Source organism: Mesoplodon bidens, assembly GCF_964165515.1.
Source record: "Mesoplodon bidens genome assembly, contig: HAP1_SCAFFOLD_126, whole genome shotgun sequence".
In the NCBI taxonomy this organism is placed as follows: domain Eukaryota; kingdom Metazoa; phylum Chordata; class Mammalia; order Artiodactyla; family Ziphiidae; genus Mesoplodon; species Mesoplodon bidens.
This window is the reverse complement of record NW_027671928.1, coordinates 288,567-314,901: the sequence shown is the minus strand read 5'-3', so window position 1 is coordinate 314,901 and position 26,335 is coordinate 288,567. Positions and strand designations below refer to the sequence as shown.

The window sequence follows — 26,335 nt, the reverse complement described above, 5'->3', positions numbered from 1 at the left end:
TAATTTTTAATTATGGTAAAATATACATAACATAACATTTACCATCTTAACCATTTGAAAGTATACAGCTCGGTCTTCCCTGGTGGCGCAGTGGTTGAGAGTCCACCTGCCGATGCAGGGGACGCGGGTTCATGCCCCGGTCCGGGAAGATGCCACATACCGCAGAGCGGCTGGGCCCGTGAGCCATGGCCGCTGAGCCTGCGCGTCCGGAGCCTGTGCTCCGCAGCGGGAGAGGCCACAACAGTGAGAGGCCTGCGTACCGCAAAAACAAACAAACAAACAAACAAACAAAACACACAAGTGCAAGGAGGAAGCCAGAATCTTGACAATACCTGGGCCCAAGGAAATCTTGGAAGACAGTGAGTTAAATAGAATAGTGAGGATAATGATGATGGTAGGAGAGCGTGTATGCTTAGTGGTCCTATGTACTAAGGGTTTTGTATACAAGCTCCCATTGGGAAGGCTACGAGCTAGGTGCCATTTTTATTCTCATCTTAAAGAAGAGGGATGTGAGCTAAATAAGCAGAGGGAAGGTTAGGGGGTTTTCCTGGCTGAGACCACAAGACAAAGCGGTGGTCATGCCCCCTAGACAGGACTTCATTGGCTGGAGATTTGATTGGCAGGAGAGCTGAGCGGCTTCTCCTGCCAGAAGCAGCCGGTGCCCTTCAGCCTTTCTTACACTTCAAGCCCTAAGAAAGGGCTTGCGTGCTTCCCAAGTGGCAACTTCTGTGCATTTAACAATTTCCTCTTGAAAATCCCAGCCTTAGCCCATTCACAAAAGGTATCTGGGTCCTTTCTTGGCCGTGGCCCTAGTCGTATTCACCAAAGAGAAGAGCGTGTCCCATAAGAGCTGGCGGCTTTGGGAGGACCGGGGAAGGCGTCAGCTGGCAGGAAGCTCCCTGAAAGAAATAGAGGAATCCCCACCCATCCATGAGCTGCCTATTCTTCCCCCTTAGAAACGGGGCTTGCGATGTGTCAGGCACTGCAGGCATTTTGCCATTTAACCCTCACACTGCCCCACGGAGGAGGCCCCTTCCTAACAGTTTTGGTTGCTTTTGTTGAGGAACCTGCGATACAGAGGTCAAGCCACTTACTCAGGGTCATTCGGGGCAGCGGTGGGGCTTGACCCCTATTTGTTTGACTCCAAATCTGGCCTCTGAACTCTGAGAGACACTGCCGGCTTCTCGAGTGATGTGGGATGTGGATTCGAGTGAGCACGGCCTGGGCCGCGGTTCCCGTCCCTCTGCCACATGGACAGAGCCACAGGCCCAGTTCGCTGTGAAGGCCCAGCATCTTATACCAAGTCTCATTCTCACAGCCAGAGATATTAGTGTGGAAATAGGACTTTTGATTCTTGAAAGGTCTGCTTGGTGAAGAGATGGTCAAACATTAAAACTACAAACTCCATTTTTTTTTGGGGGGGGTCAATTCTGAAGCATAAGATGTGTAATTTCATCTCAGTGCTTCAACCGTGCAACCTCTGTGAACGGGTGAAGAGTTTCAAAGTTTTATACAGGAGGCTAAAAAACTAAGGCTCCTTGTGAAAATACTAAGTGTAAAACTTAGAAAAGAGGAATTCTACTTTCTGTTAATTTCTGCTTAAAGACAACGAAGATATACTCCCTGGAAGGAACGGATACCAAGACAGATGTACACAAGTGCCCTTTAGGATCCAGCAAAACTTAAAATGTATTATTGTTTTCTTCCTGACAAACAGGGATTTCTGACAACATATTAACAACAAGCCTGAAATGCAAACCTGAGTCCTGGAGTGAAACCCCCAGGAGCAATGGTGCGAGGTATCCAAGGGGGCCACCCTGGTAAGGGAGACACAGAAGGAAGGGGTGTGGAAAAGTGAACCTGGGCGGGGGAGGGCAGCAGGTGGGGAGGAAATCCTGTTTCTGCCACTTAGTAGCCAGGGAAGGGTACCCTCTGTCAACTCAGCTTTCCCCTCTCTCTAAGGGGACGACACTTGCCAGAATCCCTTGCGGGTTGATGGGAGAGATGAAGCATGTGTGGTGTGGAGCAGGTGCCTGCCCCTTGGTAAGTCTTTCCCCCAGTTGTGAATTCCACGAATTTGAAAGCTACTAGCTGTAGCTCTTCTGGGGACCCTGACACAGGTTCAACTTGGCCATTTCAGACCCTTCTCGGCTGAGGGATGTCCAGCGCCAAACAGGCTGGCACGTCCCTTGCGTTGTGTGTGAATGAGGCAGCCCAGGAATAAAGCATGTGAAACCTCATTATGTAAATCCTCAGGTTTTCAGTACATGACAATGGCTTTTTTTTGGGCCCTTCTCTGTCCCATTCTGTGGTCTGGTGTCTCTGCTTTGGGACCTAGTCTGCCAAGACCTGGGGGCGGGGGTGGGCACTTCGGGGAGGGGTAAGCTCTCCAGAGGGCACATCAAAGGGAAAGTCACAACTCTGTCACTGGCCCAGCTCTCCCTGGCATTGCTTGGTGTGAAAGGAAACTGTCCTCTGCCTGAGGCAGCCCCATGTCACACAGAGACTAAGGCCTGTGATGTTTAATTCACAGCAGTGAGCACTGGAAACACCGCATCCAGGCTCCCTCAGAGCAGGACAGCCACTTTTCATTTCTGGGGCTCTAAGCCAGAGAGCCTGCTCTCTGGAAACTTATTGCCTGGAAGGTTCGCAGGATGGAGGGCAGGCTTCTGCAAGGAACTATCTGACCATCACCTCCTGGTTGAGGAGAAGGGCACCCTTCTATCACCTTGGCCTCCTTAGAGCTCATGCAGGCAACAAACACACACATACAAATACACACACATGCCAACCCACAGCACATACTCACATGTACACACATACATGCAAGGATGTGTGTACAAATACACAGCCCCAAGTCAGAAAGACTGGAGTACTATTCTGGCTACTCAGAAGAGCAAACCCAAATCTTTATTCTCAGAGAGCTTCTTCCTCGGTGTATCCCTGGCACCTGGCAGAGCAATGAAAATCAGAATCGCTGCCTTTAAAAACACTCGGGCTGTTCACTCAACTGATTGTGGTCATCATTGCAGGAGGCAGGGAAGTCAGATCATGATGCTGGACACCCTTAAGCTCAGTACAGTGCTGTGTGTCAATTATGTCTCAATACAACTGGTAGAAAAAAGAGTTATCTGGATAGAAAGAACAAGATAAAATACACGAATTATCAAAAGTTAAAAAAATACAGACGAGCTAGACTATGAGTCTCAGAAAGCACTGTTCACAACAGCCAGGACATGGAAGCAGCCTAAATGTCGATGGAGGAGTGGATAAAGAAGATGTGGTACAAATATACAGTGGAATACTACTCAGCCGTAAAAAAGAATGAAGTAATGCCATTTGCAGCAACATGGATGGACCTAGAGACTATCATACTATGTGAAGTAAGTCAGACAAAGACAAGTATCATATGATATCACTTATATGTGGAATCTAAAAAACATGATACAAATGTGCTTATTTATAAAACAGAAACAGACTCACAGGCTTTGAAAACAAAGTTATGGTTACCAAAGTGGAAATGTGGTGGGGAGGGATAAATTAGGAGTTTGGGATTAACATATACACACTATTATATATAAAATATGTAATCAACAAGGACCTACTGTATAGCACAGGGAACTCTACTCAATATTCTGTAATAACTTATATGGGAAAAGAATCTGAAAAAGAATAGATATATGTGTATGTATAACTGAATCACTTTGCTGTACACCTGAAACTAACAGAACACTGTAAATCAACTATACTCCAATATAAAATAAAAATTAACTTAAAAAAAAAGAAAGTTTAAAAACATAGAGGCAAGCTAGACTATGAGTCTCAGAGAGGATAAGCTGACACATATATATGGAATCTAAAAAAAAAAATGTTCTGATGAACCTAGGGGCATGCCAGGAATAAAGACACAGATGTAGAGAATGGACTTGAGGACATGGGGAGGGGGAAGGGTAAGCTGGGACGAAGTGAGAGAGTGGCATGGACATATATACACTACGAAACATAAAATAGATAGCTAGTGGGAAGCAGCCGCATGGCACAGGGAGATCAGCTCAATGCTTTGCGACCATCTAGAAGGGTGGGATAAGGAGGGCGGGAGGGAGACACAAGAGGGAGGGATCTGAGGATATACGTATGCATATAGCTGATTCACTTTGTTATACAGCAGAAACGAACACCACACTGTAAAGCAATTATACTCCAATAAAGATGTTAAAAAAAAAAAAGCTGCCTGAAGTCACACAGTAAGTGGCAGAACAAGAGTCTAAACCTAAGTCTGCCTAACGCTAAAGCTATTCTGCCACCTTCCTTTGCAATGAGCGAATGCATTCTGTGCTGCCTGGATCCCACTGGGACCTCAGTTGGCTGTTTCTAAAGGGAGCTGAGGGGCAGCCTCAGAGGCTCTGCTCCGAGCAGGGACCTCTCACCTTCTGCTGCCTGATCGCCCTGGTGACCCTCTTCTCCTGGTGCAGCCGCTCTTCCATGTGCGCCAGGGCCTCCTTCAGCAGCACCTTTTCTTCGGCCTCTTTGGAGATGTCGTCCTTCAGCTTTGCCACCTGTGACTGGTACATCTGAACCGACACTTTGCTCTGCCTGAGCACACGGGAGAGACAAAGTCTCTTTTCTCCTCAGCTTTCTCACTCACCACCAATGCTCCCGACCTGGGAGATCCTCAGAACACTTCCATATATGCCTGGCTTCGCGGTTTCCTTACAAGTGGGGGGAAGGCTGAAGATGTGGGGACTAGAGGGCAGAATAAATAGCCCATTGGCTGTGGACGTGCAGCATGAAGGGGGCAACGGTTATGCTACCAGCCCCTCCCAATTTCCCAGAGAGGGTGGGGGAACGGATACCACTGAAAATAGGATGGAATTATGAAAAGCACACACATGGTGAAACATCAGACACATTTATAAAAGGTGCACCTTATTCCTTAACAGTAGGGTACTTTAACTGCTGCTTTCTTGCCCAGAGACTTGGGTCCATCAGGCCCTGAGTCACCATCCCGCCTCCCCCCTCCACACCCAGGCCTCTGTCCTCTTGTCCTGGTCCCTACGGGTCTGCAGCTGCCCTGAGGTTTAGCCTGGAGAATGGAGGCCTGGGCCTTCTGCCAGGGACACGGGCCATACTTGAGCTGTTCAATGTCCTTCTCGTATCGTCTGAAAAGCTCTTCTTTCCTCTGCAGCTGGTTCTTGAGTAGGGTGATCTTATCAAACACCAGGTAGAGGTCTCTTTGTCGAAGCTGGTGGACTCTCTCCCTCTCTTTTGGGGAGGGGTGTTTCATGGACACGTGACCTGACATACCTTTGATGTTCATCATAGTCCCGAGGGTTTTCCTCATATCCAAGTACTACGAGAAAGCGTTTCACAGGTAAGAGGCCTGGCCCAAGACCGCTGGTGGCCACTTTGAGGAGGCAAACGTCTAATTCTGTTTCATTCATTTTCTGCAGTTGCAGAGAAGAAACACATGCTTTGCAAATGAGTGCATTTGGGGCTTTTAGTATGACTTTCATTTTCCCCCGCATCCATTTACACTATGCCATTTTGAGAATTGGGGGGGGGGGAATGACAACAGATATAAACATTCATTCTTACTACCCAGTCTTTCAAGGAATTGGGCTCTGCAATTTCCAGCCCATGCTGGGATAGGAGATGGGTCTCGTGGAGCTACTGTAACAACTAAACATGTATGTGAGGTTGATGTGTAAACTATCTGCAGGGCACGCAGGTTTGGACAGGAGGGGACTGATGCTGGGTATACCTACCAGCTTTTCATTAAGATCTAAAGCCTCAGCCACATCCGTTTTCCATAACTTCTCAGTGGCCATGATGGACCCTGGGCTGGAAAGGCCATTTTGAGGCTGAAATAAAAAAAAAGAAAAAAGTCTCTTGGCATTCCATTATGATTTTCTACATCCAGAAGAATAACCCGAACAATAATGGAAGAACTGGAAAGTTACTAAAGAATAATTTGAGAGAGTTAATTTTTTAACATCTTTATTGGAGTATAATTGCATTACAATGGTGTGTTAGTTTCTGCTGTATCAAAAAGTGAATCAGCTATACGTATCCATATATCACCATATCCCCTGCCTCTTGCGTCTCCCTCCCACCCTCCCTATCTCACCCCTCTAGGTAGACACACAGCAACGACCTGCTCTCCCTGTGCGATGCAGCTGCTTCCCACTAGCTATCTATTTTACCTTTGGTAGCGTGTGTGTGTATATATGTCCATGCCAAGAGAGTTGGTTTTAAATCCAGTCTGACTCTGTGAACTGCTTTCTTTATGACTGTGCTCCTACCCCTTCAGAGCACGACTGCCTTTGAAATGATGCATCACTTGTGCCGTTCTTTGGCCACCGTCTCGTCTGTCTTCCCTTTAGGCCAGTGGTTCTCAACCGGGGGTGACTCTGGCCACCCTACCCCCTCCAGGACATTTAGCAATGCCTGGACACATTTGTGGTTGTCATAATTGCTGCTGGCGTCTAGTGGGTGGAGGACAAGGATGCTGCTAAACACACCACGATGCATAGGGCAGTCTCCCAAACAAAGAGTTACCTGGCTCAAAAAATCAGTACCGCTGATGTTGAGAAGACAAGCTCCAGAAAAATGGGCACCATGCGGCTTTTGCTCACTATCTCCCTCCTTGTGCCCAGCATGGCACCTGGCAACGAGTGGTGCATAGTGGGCATGTTTGTTGAATGAACGAATGAAGGTTAAGTGGAAAATAGCCTCCCTCCTTTTTATTAAAGGAATCTCATTTTTGTGCAGCAGAAACCATACCCTCACAAAATTTGGCCCAACCTTCTCCTAGCTCTGGAACCTGGTGGGTGGGCATCCCTTCAGAACCTTTCCAGAGACAATGCAGATAGTGTTTGGAGCTGCATCTCCCTAAGACCCCAACCAGCCAGCTGGCTGCTGGAAGCCCAACTGACTGCATGGAAAGGCCACCAGACTGAATAGGGGACCTGATCTGAACGACTACAAATAACCATAGTAAGCCTCCTTAAAAAATAAAGTGGCTTTTAATGCTTGCCATGAGCCTCTCTTAGCCCTAGCATTTGTTGGCACTACCCTGAAAACCTCTGAGATTAAAAACAAAACAACTGGCGGCACCGCCCAAGTACCCAGGAGGAAGGCACGGGCCCTCCCTGCCTGAGGGATTAGAAGTCTAAAGTGGATGAACACTTAGTGACCATCTTGTTGGAGACCCACTTCCTACGTGGTATCTGAGACTCAGTGGAAATGTAATTCTCTGTCCAAGGTCACACAAGGCAGCACCAGTGGAACCAGAAGTCTGGGCTCTGGACTTACCATATGTTTTTTCAGTCATTCATCACAGAATTATTGAACACCTACTAGACTAGATGCTGGAGATGTAATGCTATCCACTTATCTCAATACCACGTTTAAAAAACCTATCTTTTGGACCCGGAGGAAGATGGCGGAAGAGTAAGACGCGGAGATCACCTTCCTCCCCACGGATACACCAGAAATACAGCTACACGTGGAACAACTCCTACAGAACACCTACTGAATGCTGGCAGAAGACCCCAGACCTCCCAAAAGGCAAGAAACTCCCCACATACCTGGGTAGGGCAAAGCGGAGAGATTCCCGCACAGAGGATCGGTGCCGAGCGGCACTCACCAGCCCGAGAGGCTTGTCTGCTCGCCCGCCAGGGCAGGCAGCGCTGGAAGCTGAGGCTCGGGCTTCGGTCAGAGCGCAGAGAGAGGACTGGGGCTGGCGGCGAGAACTCAGCCTGAAGGGGGCTAATGTGCCACAGCTAGCCGGCAGGGAGTCCGGGAAAACTCTGGAGCTGCCGAAGAGGCAAGAGACTTTTTCTTCCCTCTTGGTTTCCTGGTGCGCGAGGAGAGGGGATTAAGAGCGCTGCTTAAAGGGGCTCCACAGACGGGCGCGAGTCACGACTGAAAGCGCGGGGCCCAGTGACGGGCGTGGGACGCTGGGGCTGCTGCTGCCGCCACCAAGAAGCCTGTGTGCGAGCGCAGGACACTGTCCACGCCGCCCTTCCGGGAGCCTGTGCAGCCCGCCACTGCCGGGGTCCCGGGATCCAGAGACGGCTTCCCTAGGAGAACGCACGGCGCGCCTCGGGCTGGTGCAACGTCACGCCGAACTCTGCCGCTGCAGGCTCGCCCCGCACTCTGTGCCCCTCTCTCCCGCCCGGCCTGAGTGAGCCAGAGTCCCCAAAGAGGCTGCTCCTTTAACCCTGTCCTGTCTAAGCGAAGAACAGACGCCCTCCGGTGACCTACACGCAGAGGCGGGGCCAAATCCAAAGCTGAGACCCAGGAGCTGTGAGAACAAAGAAGAGAAAGGGAAACCTCTCCCAGCAGCCTCAGAAGCAGCGGATTAAAGCTCCACAATCAACTTGATGTACCCTGCATCTGTGGAATACATGAATAGACAACACATCATCCCAAATTGAGGAGCCAGGAGTCAGTGCTGTGCCTCTGAGGTGGGAGAGCCAACTTCAGGACACTGGTCCACAAGAGACCTCCCAGCTCCACATAATATCAAACGGCGAAAATCTTCCAGAGATCTCCATCTCAACACCAGCACCCAGCTTCACTCAACGACCAGCAAGCTACAGTGCTGGACACCCTATGCCAAACAGCTAGCAAGACAGGAACACAACGCCACCCATTAGCAGAGAGGTGGCCTAAAATCATAAAAAGTCCGCAGACACCCCAAAACACACCACCAGACGTGGACCTGCCCACCAGAAAGACAAGATCCAGCCTCATCCACCAGAACACAGGCACTAGTCCCCTCCACCAGGAAGCCTACACAACCCACTAAACCAACCTTAGCCACTGGGGACAGACACCAAAAACAACGGGAACTACGAACCTGTAGCCTGCAAAAAGGAGACCCCAAACACAGTAACATAAGCAAAATGAGAAGACAGAAAAACACACAGCAGGAGAAGGAGCAAGATAAAAACCCACCAGACCTAACAAATGAAGAGGTAATAGGCAGTCTACCTGAAAAAGAATTCAGGGGGCTTCCCTGGTGGCGCAGTGGTTGAGAGTCCGCCTGCAGATGCAGGGGACACGGGTTCGTGCCCCGGTCCGGGAGGATCCCACATGCCGCGGAGCGGCTAGGCCCGTGAGCCATGGCTGCTGAGCCTGTGCGTCCGGAGCCTGCGCTCCGCAAGGGGAGAGGCCACAACAGTAAGAGGCCCGCGTAACGCAAAAAAAAAAAAAAAAAAAGAATTCAGAATAATGATGGTAAAGATGATCCAAGATTCTATTTCCCAGATCCAAAATCTTGGAAATAGAATAGACAAAATGCAAGAAACAGTTAACAAGGACCTAGAAGAACTAAAGATGAATCAAGCATCGATTAAAAACACAATACATGAAATAAAAAATACTCTAGATGGGATCAATAGCAGAATAACTGAGGCAGAAGAACGGATAAGTGAGGTGGAAGATAAAATAGTGGAAATAACTGCTGCAGAGCAAAATAAAGAAAAAAGAATGAAAAGAACAGAGGACAGTTTCAGAGACCTCTGGGACAACATTAAACGCACCAACATTCGAATTATAGGGGTTCCAGAAGAAGAAGAGAAAAAGAAAGGGACTGAGAAAATATTTGAAGAGATTATAGTTGAAAACTTCCCTAATATGGGAAAGGAAATAGTTAATCAAGTCCAGGAGGCACAGAGAGTCCCATACAGAATAAATCCAAGGAGAAATACGCCAAGACACATATTAATCAAACTGTCAAAAATTAAACACAAAGAAATCATATTAAAAGCAGCAAGGCAAAAACAACAAATAACACACAAGGGAATCCCCGTCAGGATAACAGCTGATCTCTCAGCAGAAACTCTACAAGCCAGAAGGGAGTGGCAGGACATAATTAAAGTGATGAAAGAGAAAAATCTGCAACCAAGATTACTCTACCCAGCAAGGATCTCATTCAGATTTGATGGAGAAATTAAAACGTTTACAGACAAGCAAAAGCTGAGAGAGTTCACCACCACCAAACCAGCTTTACAACAAATGCTAAAGGAACTTCTCTAGGCAAGAAACACAACAGAAGGAAAAGACCTACAATAACGAACCCAAAACAATTAAGGAAATGGGAATAGGAACATACATATCGATAATTACCTTAAATGTAAATGGACTAAATGCTCCCACCAAAAGACACAGATTGGCTGAATGGATACAAAAACAAGACCCATATATATGCTGTCTACAAGAGACCCACTTCAGACCTAGAGACACATACAGACTGAAAGTAAGGGGATGGAAACAGATATTCCATGCAAATGGAAACCAAAAGAAAGCTGGAGTAGCAAGTCTCATATCAGACAAAATAGACTTTAAAATAAAGACTACTAGAAGAGACAAAGAAGGACACTACATAATGATCAAGGGATCGATCCAAGAAGAAGATATAACAATTGTAAATATTTATGCACCCAACATAGGAGCACCTCAATACATAAGGCAAATACTAACAGCCATAAAAGGAGAAATCGACGGTAACACAATCATAGTAGGGGACTTTAACACCCCACTTTCACCAATGGACAGATCATCCAAAATGAAAATAAATAAGGAAACACAAGCTTTAAATGATACATTAAACAAGATGGACTTAATTGATATTTATAGGACATTCCATCCAAAAACAACACAATACACATTTTTCTCAAGTGCTCATGGAACATTCTCCAGGATAGATCATATCTTCGGTCACAAATCAAGCCTTGGTAAATTTAAGAAAATTGAAATTGTATCAAGTATCTTTTCTGACCACAATGCTATGAGACTAGATATCAATTACAGGAAAAGAGCTGTAAAAAATACAAACGCATGGAGGCTAAACAATACACTACTTAATAACGAAGTGATAACCGAAGAAATCAAAGAGGAAATTAAAAAATACCTAGAAACAAATGACAATGGAGACACGACGACCCAAAACCTATGGGAAGCAGCAAAAGCAGTTCTAAGAGGGAAGTTTATAGCAATACAATCCCACCTTAAGAAACAGGAAACATCTCGAATAAACAACCTAACCTTGCACCTAAAGGGTGCAAAAAAAAAAAAACAAGGCAAAAAAACAAAACAAAACAAAAACAAACAAACAAACAAAAAAAAAAACCAAAAAAAAAAAAGAGAGAGCTTAAATCAGCCAGAGAACATTCCCCAGCTTAGAGAAGCAGGGACACCCAGGTCAGCTACATCCTCGCGCCCCCTGTTAAGATCCCCAATCAGAACCTGGGCCTCAGATGCTCTTGTCTGTATGTTAAGAAGAGTTAAAGAGAAGCTCTCTCCCTCCATCCTCGAGGAATGACACAAAATGCCTCCAATAACCCCACCCTCTATTTTGCCTCACTCCACCCTCTCGGGGCAGAATCAGTCTAAAATTTTCATATTTACTCAAGTTAATGACAGGAACCTGATACACCACAGGCTGCAACCTCCACATTTCAAGAATCAAATAAAACGTTCACCGCCCCACCCCCCACCCCGGAGATGTTCTGTGTCAACACTGTGCATTAGCATCACTGTTATTAACCTTATTTTTTTGGCTTGTTAAAATATTAATATGAACCACTCCCAGTAAGCAGAGCAGGAACTTATTCAATGTTTTATTACCTTAAGAAAGTTTTCAGACACATCGAAAGCATATGCCACCAGAAAACACGTTACACTGTTTATACTGGGTAAGTCATGCCCAGCAGAGAGCCGTCAGGTTCTGAGAGCTGGGAGTAGGCAGAACATGCATGTGGCCCAACACATGGTCTGCTGGGTAAGGGGGGATGGGATGGGGTCAGAACAGGCCTCCTTGTGACATCTCTCAGGTAACTCATCTGTTAAACGTAAAACGGGGGTCATTCTAGCCGCCCATAAGTGCGAGATGGGTTCTGTAAAACCTTTTATGCCCTTTGGAGGACACGCCAATCAAAGGTGACCACTCACTTGGGAGCAAACTAGAATGTTCCATTTGCTTACCACGTGAAACCAATGGGGCATGCTGGTAAACCTGGCCATCGGTGCCCTGTTACTTCAGGTCACTGCAGCAGCTCCCTTCCAAAACAAGAGGAGGAAGAGAAAAGGCACGCCCACGAATGCGTTTCTCCATTTACATCCCAACCTGCCAGAAAGCCCACAATCCTCTGGGCTCCCAGGCCACCTGCCCCGAGCCCTGGTATCCAGGATACCGCATGAAGCTGCTGCTCTTTTAGCAGGCCCTCACTAGCCAGACTTGAGTGGACGGCTGCAAGCTAATGAGTTGTGTGCCCCAGCCAGGGAGAGGCCCTGTCACGTGGCTCTGGGATCAGTTCTGAACGCCACCAACTGCTGTGCACACATCAATTTACTCAACCCAGGGTTTATTTGCTGTGACAATCATGGCCTTCACCTGGAAACCTTCATCACTACTAGGGCAGATTCAAGGGTACCTAGAAATGAAAGGCCGTCCAAGCTGGTGGGTAAGTCAACTCTCTTCTCCTGGAAGATGGCAGCAAAGGCAGCAGTAGCCCCACGGCCAGGTCAGACTTTTTGCCACGGGCTGTCCTAACTCAACCACGTTGATACCACTATTTACACAGTGCTTCTCATTTCCCCAGATGAGGACATCTTCTGTCACCCACAGGAACCCAGGAGATAGCAGGAAAGGAAGGTAGTACTATCCTCATTCAACACTTGGAAACTGAGGCCCAGAGATATTAAACCCCAAGTTCAATTAACATGAAGTACTAGACCTATAACTCAGGTCTTTGGTACCTGGTCAGCTGGGAAGATTCAAAAGGCCCAAAAGGGCCCCAGTTAGAGGGATGCAATCCAGCTGTGACGAGCATCCCACAGGCCTTCTCTGTTGGGGGTCAAGTGGGCTAACTACACTCTCCTAGCTAGGAGGGTGATGGCCTCTAAATGGATGGCAACCGTCGCCACCAGCACTTTCTCTAACTGAAAGGTGAAGAGGCGGGACGAGTCTGTCGACGCAACACATTCCTTGGTTTATTTTCTCCGCTAGAAATAAACGGGAGTGTCTGAAGGGCAGCCCAGCCATTCCCGAGCAAAGTCAAACTGCTTTTGTCGGACAGCTCTCTGTTCAGCGGCTATAAGCCGAATGCCATTACCCGCAAAATGTAACCATAAAGGCCATAAGCCCGACGTTGTTAGTTAATTAAATGCCTCATTAACTTTTTTAAAAACATGACTTATTCAATTCATAGAAAATTTAACCATCACCGCTAAAGGCACAAGCATGTGGTTGCACACTGGCGTTTTAGCCTAAGAAATAGAAGACTTTTTCCCAGGAGGGAAAGGTTTGAGGTCTTTGGCCACACAAGTGATCTATTTAACGCGGATCTGAAGCCAGAGTGTGTTTCTAAACTTCCAGAACCAGATTATCATGACATAAAGCTCAGACAGCCTTTATACTGCACATGGTATCTTTGGCTAAGCAGAAGAAAATAACCAAGAATGCTGAAGACAAAACTTCAGGAAAACCCTCCCAAACCACACCCTTATCTGCTTAAGCAAACTGTCCTTCAATTTGAAAAGGTTGAAGCTGCCACATCTCCCAACTGCGCCATCATCCCAACATTTAAAATTCTGCCCAGAGAAATCCCAGAAAGTTGGATTCAAAGTTGAAAGCGTTCATCTACTTGTCACAATGTTCAGCATCAACACTGGTGATGTGTGGAATCTACATATTGAAATTTACATTTGAAGAAAAAAACAAATCCGACCCTAAACATTCCCAAGGCTTCCTGTGCAATCAAAGGCCAGGTAGCCTAAAAAAGGATGGATCAAGTGCCCCTTGGTCCAGGCCTCAGAGCCACCAAACCAAAATGGAAACTGTCTTAGAGGACCAACGAGGGTCTTTTGACGTCTCTGGTCCCAAAGGGAGGCTGCTGGAAATGATGCCAAGTTCACAGGTGGGGCTCGGAGCCCCGCCCTCCACGGCGGGTGCAGCAGCACCCCGCCCCCCCATCTCCAGCATTTGCTGGAAGCGGGAGTCTACTTTCTCAACCCTAACCCAAAAGTTGGGGTTAGGAGTCTCCCCCCCACCTCCAGCGTTTGCTGGAAGCAAGGAGACTATTTTCTCAACCACGGGGGTGTCTAGCTCAACACTATGTGCAACATCTGCTCTGTCCTCCTAGGCGCCCGCTCTCAGCTCTTGGGAAACCAAATGGGTGCTCCTTGGACTTCACCTGCAAGTAACTGCGCTAACTATCAGAAAGTGCTCTCTAGCTAATGGAGAGGTCTCCAAGAGACGTGTAGATAGAAACAACAGCACATTCAACCCACAACAACAACAAAAAACACCCCCAAACTAAGCATAGCCCTAGTGCTTCCAACTTCCCACCCACAGTCATGCCTTAGGGCCAAGGCAGGCACACTTCCAAGGGCTCACGGCACTATGGACCGGGGTGGGGGGACACGACGGGAGACGGGGAACAGGGGCACAGAGCTGGCTGAGGGTGTGGGCGCCAGGGCTCCGGGCCAGCCTGGGCCCTGCCACCCCAGTGCTCAGCCACACCTCCACGCTCAGCCTGCTGAACCGCGTTTTACTGTCACCATTCAACTCCCAGAGGGCTGATGCCAGCACAGAAAAATGCCTTTGCCCTGTGGGCTATTACATCACAATTGCTACTGACAAGTATGGTGGGGGAACTGCACAGGGCAGAGAGAGTCATCTGTCTTACAGAGGTTTTGAACTGTAAAAAGGGCAATTCCAGTGTGAGCCAGTTTTGCTGAGGAGCGTGGTGGGCTGTGGAGCACTGCTGGATTGCTACCTGTACGGGTATCAGCTAACCCCTCTGAGGCTCAGTTTCCTCATCCGAGAGTGGGCTAGTACACGTTACTCCCAAGTGAAGATGTTAACAGGGTGAAAGGAGTTACTACAGATCACACGGGCTTAGGCAGATATCAGCTATCTTTCTATGTTGCTCTAGCAATAGAGGCCATCACTGTCATCAGCCGTGCTGGGTTGGGATACAGCAGTGTGGACAGGGAGTTTTGTGCAAGGTTCAACCCCTGCTCCCCGCCCATCAGCCCTCGGCTCCCGTGCCCTCTCAGAAAGAGACTGCTCAGGTCTGCCCCACTCCCATCCCTACTCTGCACAGACACTTCCCACCCGCTACCCCACAGGGGCATCACTCTGCCCCAAACAGCACAAGTTAGTAGAGCTAATAACTACTCTCCTACTCTCTTTCTTGCTATTCAGATTCCAAAAGGGCTCATTAAAATTCCCCTGGTCGCCAAGCCCTGGGTTAGGTCAGATTTTATATCAGAGATAAGTGAGCCAGACTGGCCGAAGCAGCCTACCTGCCTGAACGGGAACGGAACATCAGAGAGGCCTGCCTTTCTTTTCACACCACGACTGAACAAGCCACCAAAGAGCCCGCAGTGTGAGCGGGAGCCAAAGCAAACACCCTGCTGGAACACCCAGCCCAGCCCGCCACGTGGAGGGGGCTGGGCTCTGAGACCCGCCCCCCATCCCCAGCCAGTGTGTCCCCCACCCAAGGAGCAGAAGCCAGCGGATCCTGATCCAGGGCACCCACAAGGATGCTCACCTCGTAGCCAAGCCGGGAGGCCTGCTGTAGGAGGGTCTCGCCCGCGTTCTTATTGACAATAAGTCTCCGCGCTTCCGGTGGCATCGGGCGGGACTGGGTGGTCTCTGGAGGGGAGCTTGACCATGTCAGCTGCGAGGCGTGGGAAGCTGGTAACAATTGCTGCAAATGGTCCAAGGGCTTCTGGTCCTGCTTGGCCGGCGAAAGATCATAGTCGGAACTGGGCTCAGGCCGCTTTCAAAATCTCCGGACGGTCACCTATCACGAAACCAGGCAGCGCACACATTTCAGGCTGTCCTTCCACCACCCGCCTGGTTCGCCTCCTCCCTGAGTTACAAACCTGAGTGGAGGAAAGCACTTTTCCTCCTCTCTGTCTGGGGGAGGCGGGGCGCGAGGAAGGGGTTGCATTTTTACTAGCTGGAAACTTCACCGCCACCCAGGAGACAGGTCCCCTAGGAAGGGGCAGGGACGTTTTGGGGGGAGGGGTTCAGGAAAAGGAAAGCTTTGTCCCCAGAAGCAGAGAAGTAGGCAGGCGGGATGTGCCTGCACGGGCCCGGGGGACGGGGGAGAGCCAGGGGCAAGAGGTACCTTGCCATCCGCATTGTCCACCTAGGAGTCCCCTGGCAGCGGCAAGCCCCGCCTGGGCTCCTGAGGGATCAAATGCTTGGTTTTGCACGGTCGCTTCCCAGATGGTTTCTCGCTGTTGTCGGTGTATTGCTGCGGCAGGGGCGAAGGCTGCCGATCCATTTCTTCGTCCATGCACAGCACATCTGTCAGGGGGAGAAGCAGCGGGCGTTACACAGTTGTAGCCGGTGAGGAAAGAAAAGCCCATTGTTAGCACTGATCGTTGGAGCAGCTTCAGTTTTTAAAGATATACCAATTATGTTTTCAAAGCACTAATATTTTAATCATCCCACATTCAACCGGCAAATAGGCTAACCCACGAAACGCCAAATGGCAAGTCGCTTCAAAGGGCCGCAAGACAGGGCAGAAGCCAGCCCTTCGTGCGCTCCCGTCCCCACCCGTGGGGGGCCTGGGTGCTCGGGACAGGGCGACTGGGGACAGCCTGAGGCTGGAATGAGGGCACTGACAAGCGCCCGGGGTCACCCAAGACTTCCCTTCCTGCCCAGCCGCGGGCTGGGTGATGAGGAGCAGCCCAGGAAGTCGAGCTCCCACCTCACTGTCCATTCCATAAGGAAGTGTGCAGGCTGAAAGGACCTCAGGAAGAAAACTCCCCGCTCGCCACACGCTACTCTTGTCAACTTGGATGGCGCTCAGGTCCCCTCCAGGGCCGTTTCCCACAGAGGGCGGGTGATCCACCCTCCAGGAGCGCCCCCCGCCCCGTGCGTACCTTGTTCATTGTCACTGCATTTAAGGGACTCCTCCAACCAGCTGCTGTTGCTTTTGGCCTCTGCCCTTTTCCTGCCAGGTTTCTCTTCGGAGATGCTATTGCCCTGGGGGGTGACCGCAGGCTGAACCGCCTGGGTCACTTCCTTCCTGCCCTGCCGGCCAGGTTTGCTCTCTGCTCCCGCCGTCCTCTAAGGTGCAGCAAGCGGCGCTGCTTTCTGGGATGGAGCCCTGTTAATTCAATGCACACCTCAGGTTGCTCAGCTCACTATAATGTGGCTCTTCTAAGTGGTTACAGGAACTGTTTGTCATTTCCCTCTCAGGCCAGTCAGCTAATGGAGAAATAACTACAAATTAATGAAGAAGCCCCCCGGGGCGGGGGGGGGGGGGACAAACTGTCTTACACATCACTAACAGGGGTGGGGGAGGGGAGGGGTGTGGTCACTGTGTTGGCTGGAACTTGTCACCAAGTCTCGGGAGGGGGCCTATTTGCCTTTGGCCACCTTTGGGCTCCAGCCCCGCCACCTGGCTTTGGGGGGGTGGGGGGTGGGGAGGTGTGAGTGGCTCCCCCCAGGGATCCAGGGTGGGACTGGAACTTTCCACTGCTCCGCTCCAGGACTTCCGTAGGGTGCCCTGCGGGCCCGAAGCCAAACCGAGCTCACCTTTGGAGACCCGTCTCCGCTTGGCTTTCAGCAGAGAGTCCTCCGGGAGCACAGTGGTCTCAGTGTGGTTCCTATTGCCAGACACCTTGCGCTTTCTGTTCAGCCGGAGGGTGGGGCTGCGTGACGCGTCCGGGGCCGCCTGGTCGGCGGGGGACTCTCTGGGGGGCTCCGTGTCCATGTCCTCAGGAAGATCACTGTCTTCTGGGGCTTCAAAGCGGTCAGGTTTGCTTCCATCAAAACACTCCCCTAGGGGAGGGGAGACAACCCGGAAAGGAGGGAACAAAGGTCACCAGGAGCAGGCAGGACCCCCACGCCCAAGGCAATCTGCTACCAACAGACCACCCCCCTTTGGAGACCAGGGGCCTCACACGCCGGAAGCACAAAACCCTCAGAAAGACGTCCCAAAGGAAGGACAGCTGAACACAACCAGCAAAGAAAGCAGAAAATGAGGCGCGTAGCCCACTCACAATCCATCCTTCAAGGGTCAAGGTGAGGCATCTACACCATCCGTCTATAGGCATGTGAGATCACTCCCTAACTGCTTAACTCTCCAAGGTGGCTTACTTTTAAAGGGGGGGTGAGTGACCTCACAGTAAGATCCAACCAATCAGGGCAGAGCTACAAGGGGGGGTGAGTGACCTCACAGTAAGATCCAACCAATCAGGGCAGAGCTACAAATGACTATGGAAACAGCTGCTAGTCAACAAAAAAGGCTGATGTCATCAAGAGACCAAATAGCCCCCAACTGCCATCTACACAGACATAGCACCAATGTTCACTTGGGTCAGCAGGGGCGAGGGTGAAGAAAAAGGGTAGGGAAAGAATGGTGGGAGGCTGGGAAGCTGGGAAGCTGGGGAGACCAAGGCAAGAGGAGCCTGGCAAAGGGAAAGGAAAGGCTTCCTGGTGCACACACAAGGGTCAAGGGCAATTTCAAAGAACTCAACCAGATTGCTACAAGTCCGTCTGTCCTCTTTCCACACCCGTGGGGGGAAAAGCATTTCACTGCCATCGAGGGGCTGCTCCTATTTCCTGTCTAGGAAGAAGGCCCTCAGTGACACCAGTCACCCACCTGGCACGTCTCCACGCCTTCCTTCCCAGGCAACAAGCATCTAAGGACATTTCAAAGACAAGACTCCAACCCCCTTTGTGGGGGTGGGGTGGGGGGGTGCGGCGGGCAGGGCTGAACTGCTCACACCTCAGCTCCGCCTGTGTTGCTCCTGCCCCCTCTGCTCAATCTAGCATCCACTTGGGGCTTTTCCTCCAATCACCCCAGCCTAACATCACTCCTCACTTTTGCTCTAGCCAAAGAAACAGTTCAACTGCTTTGCTAGTCACATTGTTTCTAACACACAAATAATTCCATAATGATCACTGTGCTGGTAAAGAGTTCCCCGAAGATGACCCTGTGTCCATCACCGGCCGGGGGTGGGGGTGGGTGTATGAGTTTGGTATTTCGTTAACACCTGAGCTAAGCTCCCACAGCCCGTTTTTCTAGATGAAATCATGGACACACCCCTCACATGCTGCTCGCATTCCTCCTCCTCTCCCTAGACCACTTCAAGTATCACTCCCACTTCTGCTCAGCAGGCTGGTCCCCTGATCAGCCTGTCTTGGGGGGCATTCCCAGCATTTAATGGCAGCCAGTTGTAGGGATGAACCTCACCCAGGCCTGGGCTAGCCTGACCTGTGTTCTCAATGGTGGAACACACTTAGCTTTTCTCCAAGGGTATCCCAAGGTGGGAGAGATCCCCATCTACTCTTGCCGGAATGGTGGAATCACCCCAACCGCGAGGGTCTCCTGCCATGGCAGCAGGAGAAACCCCAAACTCCTGGCCTGTGCTTACGGGTGATGCAGCCCAGGCTACCGCAGGCCCGGTGAAGACGGCGTGCTGCAACTCTCACTCGGGCTGCTCTGTGACCCTCTTAAACACTCGGGCAGGAATGGCGCCGCTTTACAACTCGGCCCCCTTCACTTGTAAAGTGGGAATGTTACTGCTAGCCTCCCTCCAGGTTGGGCTTCATAATCACGGGCCGGGCTCAGCACAGAGAAAGGCTGGAAAAATCCCTTTAACCAAAAGATGCCAAGACTTTCAGACCAGCCTGAATCTCAGGCCTGAAATGTAGGAAATTTTAAGAGGTGAGCCCTGCTGGTTACACCATTGGACTTCTCTGGTCCAATCAGCCTTCCCTAAAAGCTCCGTGGGAGGGGATCCATGGAGGAATGGAAGGGCTACCTTAAGAACCCCCATGTCCAACTTGAAAGTTTCTTTTTCCAAACTAGGTCCATCCACCCTTCCCCCAACCCCGGAGCCTTTTAGGGCAAAGATCTCAATTCCCCTCAGCTAAGGCCCCCCAAGACCTTACGCTAGTGTGACCTTACCCAGGCCAGTAATAACCCTGAAGGACACCCACCCCGACTGCCCAAGATGCCCATGGCCACCACCTATGGGGTAGAGGCTCCGTGTCACTTGGAGCTTCTCAAAGACTGTTCTAACCACGACCCACAGGAGGATGACCCTTGAGGGCAAAGGAGATGGGGAGGTAAATAGATACACGGGGATCCTAACCATCAGGCTTTGCCATCATTGCTACTTTTGGCCCTTCTAAAAGTGGGAAGCCATGTGCCCTTGGTCACCCAGTCTAAGCAAGATGTGAACGTGGTCCCTGCAGCATGGTCCTATGACTCACAGCACATATATCCCAAATTCATTATGGTTGTACCATAGCATCACCTCACAGAAGCATCACCACAGCAACATTTACAAGTCACTGTGGCAACAAAGCACCCTCACCACTGTTGAGCCATGCCCAGTGAGGCCTAAACAAGTGAGAGGGTTCTGAGTTGATGGAAGGCTCCCCAGGATTAAAATCCCCTTCTCTGTAGCTTAACTATAATAGCACCTCCAGTCAGGGCTAACCTTGTTCAAAGTTACACCCGCTACACAAGGAGTGCAGGGGATCTCTGTTCCAAAGTAGTTTACAAACGTGCAGGTGCTCAGCTGGAAGAGAAGTTCCCTGAGCAAAGAAGTTTCATGAAGCCCCTTGACTGAGCCTTCCTCCAGCTCCTGGCCAGGCACTGCCACTGAGCAGGACCTAGGCCTGTCCCAGCCAAGTGGTTCGCAAGGGAGATGGTTACTCCAAGTTTGAGAAGGAAGGGACCAATGCCTCCTTGCCCCGCCCCATCTTCAAATGCCACTGAGGGTTCCTAGTGATGAACTTCCAAGTCAGAGGAACCTCCAAACTCATTTGGTGAACTTCCAAAATAAAATTTCACTCAGCCACCCATGTGATCATAAAGAATAAATGAGTATCTCAGCCACTGTGTATTCAAGTTAATTTCTTTTTTAAACAAGCCCCTAGCAACAAGATGCACCCGCACCAGGACAACCAGGGCCGCGCAAACAGCACCCATCACCTTAGAAGCTCCTGGGCCCTCCATGGGTAGGGGCTGCCTCAGAAGGGGGAAGGCATCTTGAAGGTGTCCTGGACCCTCTCTGAGACCCCTGGCCGACCCAAATCCTCGCCCCAGCTCCCATGTGCTCACAGCTCGGCTCTCGGCCACACCGACACCCATGAGAAGGACCTGAGCCCATATCAGCTCAAGACGTGATGGCCCAAGAACAAGAAGGCCCATTCATATCCAGCTGAATGGAATGAACACCTGCTGGGCCTTGGACGTGGAGGCCGCAGTAAGAACAGTGGCCCCTTCAGGTGACCTTTCCTGACCAGGTATTCACAAACCCCACATCTCTACAAGACAGAGGGTGGGTGGGGAACCCACCTCCGTTGCCCCAACCTTTCAAACGGAGCCCCTCACCTTCCCCAACCCTTCTCCTACCCTCCCATGGTGGCCATTCATGGCTCACTGGGCCATGTCCCGGGTGCTCCAGGAAGAGACCCGTCGGTCGGTCTGAGATTGGAGGCAGGCGGTGGGGGGAGGGGGCTTTCGGAATCATCTGGGGCTCAGACCCTGCTCCCCATCAGCCACACCGAGTTCTCGTCTCCACGCTCAGCAGGAAAGACTGGGAAGGACGCACACAAACGTCTCTGGGAAGAAGGGCAGGTGAGGCCACTGAGACGTGAAGGGCAGCGGCCACCCTGGGTTTGGCCACGTTGCTGGAGAAAAGGGCGAGAAGACTCGAGGCAGGTTAACTGCCCGCTCCCTTCCTCCAGCCTCCCTCACCGTCCACCCACAACAGGCAGATCCCCTCCTCAGAAAAGTGCATACCCGTGAACTTGGCGTTGCCCACTTTTACCACATCTCTCTGAGAAACTTCCCCAAGAGCTGAGTTATGAGGCCACTCGGGAGGGTAAGGGCTGCGTGTCAGCTGTGAGCACAGGCAAGGAGGGAGGCCTTCTTGCTGCTTCAGGGTGGCCTGGACCCTCCGTTTTTCATTCCAATCCCGAGGGGGAGGAGCTCGGAATCGTCTACTCCAGGCACATCGAGAGCCCCATCCCTCGGGTAAGGCCGCCACTGACTAGCCCCAGAAATCCCCTTCTACGGGAGCCACGTAGGACACACCGGTCCCGGTGTGGCTTACCCAGAACCGTGGCCACAGGCCTTTGTCTGACCCCAAAGATGAGCTGGGGGAGGGCAGTGCTCCAAGCAGCAGAGAGAAGCACACGCTGTGGCTGACCACAATTTTCCCGAACTGCATCAGGCACCCACGACCTAAGCGTGCGGGCGAACGCCGACCCTACGACTGGGTCCAAGGGCCTGGGCCTCCCAAACGTGCCCACCACCCCCGACTGTCCCGTCTCAGAAGGATTGCACGCCCACCCTGTCCTCGACGTTCACCGAGGTGCCCTCACTCACCATCACCGGTGAGGTTTCTGGGGTCCGGAGCAGGCTGCAGGCCACAGCCACAAGCACGCACACGGAAGAAAGCGGGAGAAAGACCTCCACTTGCTGCCAACGCATCTCATTAGCCCAGGAAGTCTCGAGGGCCAAGCCCGAAGTCAACCCCAGTGGGGGAGCAGCTGAGGGGACCGCAGAGTGTGACTCGAGGCCAACACGAGCTTTCTCTCCAGTTCGGCCTCCAGAACAGAACACACCCGTCTGGTGGGAAGAACGGCCTCGTTGGTCCCACGGCCTGGGAGCGTGGTGTCAGCTCCTCATGGCTGCAAACGAGCCTCCACAGAACACAATGATGCTCATCTCTCTGGGGCCTTCATCAGCCCTCATCGCACTTGAACGAAACCTCTGCCTCTGGAGGGAGAATCCGAGTACTGTCCACCCCCTCCCACAGGAGACTGTCACTCTGGAGGGTCTGGCTCTGGCTGCAAGTGCCATTCCACTGCTACCAAAAACCCGTGTCCGTACCTGCTACAAAACAGAACACATACCTGCTACGCCGGAGGTCCTGCACTGCCATTCCTCTGCTCTACTGTATCAGACTATGACTAACTACAGGACTAGCATTGCTCCGGAAAAAGGAGACGCGTGCCAGGAAACAGCATTTCATAGGTGCTTCACTCCTGGATGCCGCAACGCTCCAAAGGACAACCAGCCTTGCAATCCACAGCTGGGAAGGGTGCCCAGAGCAGCCCGTTCTCCGAACAGCCAGCACCCAGACGCTGGGCCGTCGGAAGCGTACTGTTTCCTCTCACCTCCCTCGGCACTGGGAGCGGAAGCGCCCCGTTCCCACCGACGTGGTACCACACGCGAGCCGCCTGGGTTCACTTACATCTCTCACTGTCGTTCTGGTCGGCAATGGCCTCCTCCGGGGCGACCGACTTTGGCTTTTTGTCCTGACTTCCTTTCAGCCTTTCCCAGTCAGCGGGGCTGAATTTGCGCACCTCGGAGTCTTTGGTCGTGGGGTGGCCACCTTCTCGCTCTTTCATCTCCAACTCTGAGAAGCGCATCACTGCACGCTACAAAGAGAACGGAGATGGAAAAAAGACACACCTTACCACCAAAGCTATTTCACTGCCCTTACCTTAAAGGAAAGTATCTTCAAAGAAAAGTTTGCCCAAAACCAACCACAATTTATGATACAACTGAGATATTTTAAAATTGAACGATAAAACGTAAGAGTGTCTATGTGTAACTAGTCACACACTCTTTCTTTGTAAAGCCATATGTATGTAGAGATATATGTGGTGTGTATGTATAGCCATACATACACTGTGGCATAGAGACAGACATTCTCTTTCGAAGGTAAATAAAACAAAACAAAAACACAACGCAAAGAAAACGAAACAAAAACACAACAGAAAAGAAAACAAATGCACAGTGAATAAAGACGACCATGGCCCACAAACTTCCCTTTGTATATTTGGAAATGAAATTTAACTCAAAAGGTTTATGGAAGATTCTAGTAATAAAAATTTGAAGAACTGACCTCACAGTAAGCAGCGGGTAGACATAAAATACTGTCCTCTTGTAATCCTTCCATCTATGTAATTAAAATGGGCACTCAATGCATCATTTAGATAACTTCATCCATTTTTATAAGCATAAACCAATTTTTTTCTTAACATTGCAAAACAATTTGGCTTTATTTGTCTTTTAATTAAAAGTAAAATATCTTAAGGAAATTCCTATACAACATCTATCATTCACTAGCAAGTTAAATACATACTCTATCCCTTTAAGCAAGGTTTGTTTTTTTGTTTTGTTTATTTGTTTGTTTTTTGGGTGGAAAAAAAAATTGCACGAATCTCACAGACATGCGGCCGCTACACACCTCCACCAAGTATCACGTAAGGCATTCTAAGCAGCGCTTTTAGGTATATTTGTTAACGTACAGTAACGGCAGAGAAATCAAAGCGATTGATAGGTAAATGTCACGCAGTCTTTTAGACATCCTTCGCAATAATTAAAACTTCCGTTATCAGCATTCGAGTGGAGTTCGCTTAAAATCTACAGAATAACTTCAAGTATCCACTTACGTCCCCTTACTGGACACATTTCAAACATTTCAATTACCCTAAGCTTCATTAACCCAATCAGCCCGGTGTCCTGCCCTATCATACCCCCGGCCCCCTCCTCTTCACACATTAAAAAAACCTGACAACTGGTCAGGCTCCTGAAATTCGGATTGGGGGGGGGCTCACCTGCAATGCCCGCTGGTCCCGGCCAGGCTGACTAGAGTCTGCGTACAGTCCGGTAGCGACACACTTGAACCGGTCACCCACGTAACCAGCGGAGTTTGTGATTCTCTTTGCCAGCTTAGATGGCTTCGGGTTCAGAACTTTGCCATCGGTTGATCCTGCCTCGTCAGCTCCGTGTTTGGTGTCGGTGGGCGTGACGTCCACACTCGGTGGGGCACTGCCCACGCAAAATGGTTTGGGATCCTCTTGGGTTTTCCCGAACGTGACCGCAGAGCCGTCGCTCCCCAGGGTCGGCTCCAGGAATGGAGTCGAGACCGGCGTCGCCAGGTTCTCCTTGTTGGTTACCGCTGGAACATTCTCCTTGCTGAAGCCGGAAACTGGCTGGCCCGGAGCCTGTTTGAAAGTATAGGCTTCGTGGAAGTCACTGATGTGCCCCAACTCCTCTCTCAGGGCAATGAAATCCCGGTGTGGCTGTAGGGCCACATTTTACTTTTTTATTTTTAATATATGTTCACATGTTTCCATAAAGGATCCAAGGTGGCCCATAACGTACGGACACACAATATTAGCTTTAAAAAAACATGAAAAAAAAAAAAAAGGGAAATCATGATCCTGGAAATGGGTTGCATCCGTTTAAGGGGTGAGAATAACAGAATGAGTGAGCCAAAGATTTGGGAAAGGATCTCACATTTCCAAATGTCCAAATCTTAAAATTGCACCAAGTGGGAATGTAGCTGTGGCAGTATTAACCTGAGAGAGCTCTATGATCGTTGTCTTTACTCATCACTTGGTTGCAAGGTTCTAAATGACAGGGTAAGTGAAGGAGGGCAAGTAGACAGATAAGAGTCATTTCCTGATTCTCAAAAGAAGGGGCATCACCTAGGGAAGGGGACTGCAAAATCCTACAGGAATCCTCTTCATATACTAAATTTTCTAGGTGGCAAAAGTATCTCATTTGACCCTAGCAGCCAGATGGAACTTAGAAAAGTAGTGAAAAGCTACTCAACTGACTGCAAGTCATATGACTAGGAGCATGTCAGTGAAAAGTTCACGTGAAGATGCTGTGGAAGAGCAGTTCACCTTGTGGTTGAGCGTCCTCAGAACGTGCCATGGGAGGTGCAGTACCTGCTCTGTCTCACAGGGACCCTCCAACCTCTAAACGCATCTTTCCTGGGAAGCTGAATTCAAAGAGTCAATTTAAAAAAAAGAGAGGGCTTCCCTGGTGGCGCAGTGGTTGAGAGTCCGCCTGCTGATGCAGGGGACACGGGTTCGTGCCCCGGTCCGGGAAGATCCCACATGTCGCGGAGCGGCTGGGCCCGTGAGCCACGGCCGCCGAGCCTGCGCGTCCGGAGCCTGTGCTCCGCAATGGGAGAGGCCACAACAGTGAGAGGCCCGCGTACCACAAAAAATAAATTAATAAATAAATAAATTTTAAAAAGATAAACGTCTCTAGTAGAGAAATTTTATCAGAGCCTAGTATTAAGAGCTGTAGAGCCACAAGTTTCCCACGATACAGCCTTAGCAGAGGCTGTTAAGGCAGTGACAGAAAATTTGTACCGAGGGAAATAGCAGAAGAGTTTGCCTACAATTCACGAAAAGGATCCCTGCACTTGGCCTGAAGGAAATCAGCAAAATTTGTAACAGCTTGTGTATTTGTATGCGGGATTGAGAATGAATTTCATTTTTTAATTTCTCTGAATTATC

General features: G+C 50.1%; 1 protein-coding gene and 1 pseudogene across 2 annotated transcripts in view; one reads left to right on the top strand and one right to left on the bottom strand.

Annotated features, from left to right (window-relative positions):
* Nucleotides 1-26,335, top strand: part of LOC308610804 (centrosomal protein of 78 kDa-like) — a 573,086-nt pseudogene that overhangs the window by 472,866 nt on the left and 73,885 nt on the right. The window lies entirely within an intron of this gene.
* On the bottom strand, nt 16,401-24,719 carry LOC308610823 (BCL-6 corepressor-like; the record flags this gene model as incomplete). The annotated part of the gene is made up of 5 exons (XM_081259826.1): nt 24,635-24,719; nt 23,920-23,973; nt 23,263-23,449; nt 17,661-17,821; nt 16,401-16,406 (listed from the first exon to the last, which is right to left on the bottom strand). The coding sequence occupies exons 2-5, from the start codon at nt 23,971-23,973 to the stop codon at nt 16,401-16,403; spliced, it is 408 nt and encodes a 135-aa protein (XP_081115952.1). The 5' UTR covers nt 24,635-24,719.